Raw genomic sequence first — 4,708 nt, forward strand, 5'->3', positions numbered from 1 at the left:
ATTCAAAAGAAAACTAAAAAATTTAAAATTTTGATATAATTATATTTGTAATATTTTTATAAAAATTTATTTTACTAATATTTTAATAAAAATTTATATTACATAATACTATATTTAACAAAATTGGTCATTAGATATAATTCTAATTTTTTATAAAATTATCAAATTATCTGCTAAGTAATATAAAATAAAATATATTTGTTGTATATTTTATATTTTATAATTAAAATAATATTTTAATATATCTTTTTAATATGATATGAAATTTACTCTATAATAATTGACTTTAATAAATTCAAAAACATATTTTCTTATTATATTTTAGTTTACATACATCTAATAAAATCTAATACTTCACAAAGATGGGTATACGCTTTTGGGCTACTTTTCACATACATACACTCGGTATATACGTGCGTCCTTCTCACCTTAATCATCAGTAATAATCACACCAAGTTCTGATGAAAAATATATATAACTACGGTCTCTGTCAAACGCAACATAATATAAGCTTCAATAATCATCAGTCATCACTATATATATTCAAGAGAAGCTCGGAAATTAACATTACTCAACACAACTAATTCCTAAACCAATTTCTCTGTAAGTTATGAAATGGCAGCAACGACGTCTTCCCATGATGAAATAAAAAAGGCTGCACCGGAGCCGGAGCTCCAATCTCCTCTAATACCTTCCAGTGTCGCGGCCAACGGAGGCATGAAACCGCCAGAGAAGCTCTGCTTCGACGAGATGCTTCAGATGTATTGCGGCGAGTTCGGAAGGTGGCAGATGAGGCACTTTGTCTTCACAACCTTCGCGTGGGCGCTCGAGGCCTTCCACACGATGGTCATTATCTTTGCAGATCGTGAGCCGGAATGGAGGTGCGTTCCCGGTTCCAAATGCGATCCGGCCGCAAGTACCGTGTGCGACTTGGAACCGGGAACATGGGAGTGGGTTGGAGGACCGCGTATGTCGACGGTGTCGGAGTGGGGCTTGATTTGTGGCAACAAATATAAGGTTGGACTGGTTCAGGCCGTGTTCTTTGGCGGCTGCATGATCGGTGAGATTTTCTGTTTATTTCATTTTATTTTCCGTTTTCTTGCTGTGAAGTCTAAAATTAGCATGCATTATTTTACCACATAAAGAATATTATTTCTTAACATGAATTTAAAATGTTATTTAGACATTAAATCAACTAATATATATAATTTAATTCATTTTTAATACATATTATATTGTGCATAAATATTTAGTAATTAAAATAAGTTAATTAAAAAAATTAAAATTTATTTTATTTAGTATATTATTTATTGTAATAATTAATAGATGTTAAATAAGATAAATTTAAATTATTTTTTATTTTTTAACATTATCGATTTACCGTATTTTGTATTTAAGATATATTCTATTTTAATAATTGATTTTAAATATTATTTTTATTGTATACTTAACATGTTTGTAAATTTTATATCATTTAACGTTTTTTTTCCTTCTCCCATGTGTTTTAGACAAATATGTAGTGAATAAGAAATGGTTAGGAAAAGTGTTAATTAATGATATCGTTATTTGCATACCAGAAAATGATCATAATTATTACGACACTAAAATGTACTTTGGTTGAGAGCTCCAGACCCTTTGAACATCAGTAGGTTACTCAGAGAGTGGTTAGAGTGCATCAATGTATGTGAATGATAACTAGATTACTGTATGTTGGAATTTTAATTTTAATTATATCAATCACATAGGAATATAGGATATAAGATGACATATATTTATCAAAATTATGTCGATAGATTAATCTGTATAATGGTCACATTATATTTCTGGATAAAATAAAGAATGCATGGACTCCGAATCTTTGTTCAAATAAACACAGGATGTCGCGTTAGTTAGGTACTAATTAACACCTTTAATCTATACTAAAATAGGAGTGTTAGGGGAACAATAATTATCTTGAACAACATAAACAACTATCAATCAAATACAAGTACACTATATTCTAATTTAATGCTACTCATTAAATTTATTCTTTTAACCCTATTAATTCACATTATTCACACATTGTTCAAAAATGTTATTAGTTACCTATACTTTTTTATACTAAAATTACAAAGGCCAAAGTATATGAGATTTTGCAGATAAGATTACAAAAAATGAGTGAAGATTTATATAATTATATAAATATATAGTAATTTTATTTTGCAAAAGAAGTTTTCATACATTTCATTTTTTGTTTACTTAATCTTGAGCTCTAATTTATAAAATATAAATGACGGTCCGATCCATAGAACAACAAACTGACAAAATACAGAAAAGTGGGGATCTTCCAACTATACTTATCATAAATTATTCATTATAATATGGTCATCATTGGTTCACCAAAACTAATATTAAGTTCTCAAGTTATTTTTATACATCTTAGCAAAATATGACAACCATCTTATTAGAATAAAATAACCTTAATTCAACTCTAAAAATGAGTTTAATTAAGAAATAGGAGTGAAAATGGTTTACAATCCATAGTAAAAACCTTATCTTAATTTAAAGAATAAAAATTCTAATAATATGCAAAACAAAATTTTTATATACTAAAAATTAGTCATTAAACTAGTAATTATTATATATATATAAATTCATAAAATTTTTTAAATAAATAATCAATTACTAAAATAATTAAACTTGTTATAGTAAAAATAATCTAACATATAATATACAAACAATTAATTTTTTTTATAGTAATATAATATATACATATATATAATTAGTTTTTTTTTGCGAATTGAATAATATTACATGCAATATTTTTTAATTTATAATAGTATAATCACGAGTGATGACTCACGTACATGATGATTAATGTTTTTTTTTTGCAAATTGAATAATATTACATGCATTATTTTTTAATTTGTAATAATATAATTACGAGTGATGACTTTGGTACATGATGGTTAATTTTTGTTTTTGCAAATTGAATAATATTACATGCAATATTTTTGAATTTATAATAGTATAATTACGAGTGATGACTCTCGTACATGATGATTAATTTTTTTTTTTGCAAACTGAATAATATTACATGCAATATTTTTAATTTATAATAATATAATTACTAGTGATGACTCACATACATGTTCAAAAAATATAAGAATACAGAATAAATAAAAAAAAGAAAAAATCTCATTATCATTTTTATTTTTTATGTGAGTCATCACATAATTATGTACACGAAGAATTCTTCACTAATTTATACATCTCTGGACAATATAATTTCAGGCGCTGGAATATTTGGCCACCTCTCAGATTCAAATCTTGGAAGAAAAGGTTCCCTCACTATGGTTTGCATCCTAAACACCATCACCGGAATGCTAACATCACTCGCTCCTAACTACCTCTCCTACGTCACTCTCCGTTTCCTCACCGGCTTCAGCACCGGCGGCGTTGGCCTTTGCGCCTTTGTCCTCGCCACCGAACCGATAGGGCCCACAATGCGCGGCGTGGCCGGCATGTCCACATTCTACTTTTTCTCCTCCGGCATCGCCCTCCTCGCCGGCATCGCCTACCTGTTCCCAGAATGGCGCCAACTCTACATCGCCTCCACCCTGCCATCTCTTCTCTACATCCTCTTTGTTCTTCCCTTCGTCTCCGAGTCACCAAGATGGTACCTCGTGAAGGGAAGAATCAAAGCGGCCATGGCGATCATGTCCGCCATTGCGACCACCAACGGCAACCACCTCCCGCCAGGTGTTATTCTGGCCCTCGACGAGGACTTGTGTTCGCCGGCGGTGACACCGGCTATAAAGAACAAAGAAGAAGTATCGGGTTGTGTAGTGGACATTATTCGCTCGCGAGTAACGCGCACGCGCTTGTTCCTTTCAGTGGCTATAAACTTCATGTGTTCCGTGGTGTACTACGGCCTCAGCCTCAACGTAGTGAACCTTGGAACCAACCTTTACCTTAACGTCATATTGAACTCTATATCTGAGATGCCAGCTTTCATGTTAACAACTTTGTTTTTGGATAAGTTAGGGAGGAAGCCATTGACCATATTAACCCTGTGGTTTAGTGGGTTCTTTTGCTTTCTAGGGTCCCTAATAGGAAACAAAGGGGCATGGAAAGGTGTTAGAATGGTGTGTAGTATTTTAGGTATATTTGGAATGGCAGGGACTTATAACTTGTTGTTTATTTATACGGCGGAACTGTTCCCCACTGTGGTGAGGAATGTGGCGCTTGGGTGCACCACCCAAGCATCGCAGATGGGCGCCATTTTGGCACCGGTCGTCGTGATTTTGGGAGACTGGTGGCCATTTGTGGTGTTCACAGTTTGTGGGATGAGTGGAGGAATGTTTGCGTTTTACTTGCCAGAGACTCTGAACCAACCGCTCTATGATACGTTAACTGGAATGGAGGCTGCTGAGAATGAATCTGATGCCACAACAAGTGTCTGATCATGCTTGAGATTCTTTTACATGTTATAATTGTCATGTTGTTATATAACGAGAATAATAGAATAGCAACAAAGTCTTGTCCGATTCAGTGATATGTTAAGCTGTTGTTAATAATGATCAAGGTCGTCAAAAGTAAGTGATTTGATAAATAGATAAAATGATAAAACAATTTTACGAGATTCAGTTATTTTGTAAACAACGTGAATAATGAATTATAAAATTCAATAAACTAAAAAGATATTTTATATTAAATTATTTGATAA

General features: G+C 31.9%; 1 protein-coding gene across 1 annotated transcript; it reads left to right on the forward strand.

Moving 5' to 3' along the window:
• Positions 1-615: 615 nt before the first annotated feature.
• On the forward strand, positions 616-4,445 carry LOC107478287 (organic cation/carnitine transporter 4-like). The gene is made up of 2 exons (XM_016098422.3): positions 616-1,060; positions 3,274-4,445. Exons 1-2 carry the CDS (start codon positions 616-618, stop codon positions 4,443-4,445), a joined length of 1,617 nt encoding a protein of 538 aa, XP_015953908.1.
• The last annotated feature ends 263 nt before the right edge of the window (positions 4,446-4,708 follow it).

The sequence above is a fragment of the Arachis duranensis genome, chromosome 3, assembly GCF_000817695.3.
Source record: "Arachis duranensis cultivar V14167 chromosome 3, aradu.V14167.gnm2.J7QH, whole genome shotgun sequence".
NCBI lineage: Eukaryota > Viridiplantae > Streptophyta > Magnoliopsida > Fabales > Fabaceae > Arachis > Arachis duranensis.

What these genes read in the sequence shown, in the direction of transcription:
- LOC107478287 (XM_016098422.3), top strand. Translation starts at nt 616, where the DNA reads ATGGCAGCAACGACGTCTTCCCATGATGAAATAAAAAAGGCTGCACCG. An exon ending in CTTTGGCGGCTGCATGATCG is followed by an intron (nt 1,061 to 3,273) that starts GTGAGATTTTCT and finishes ATATAATTTCAG; the next exon opens with GCGCTGGAATATTTGGCCAC.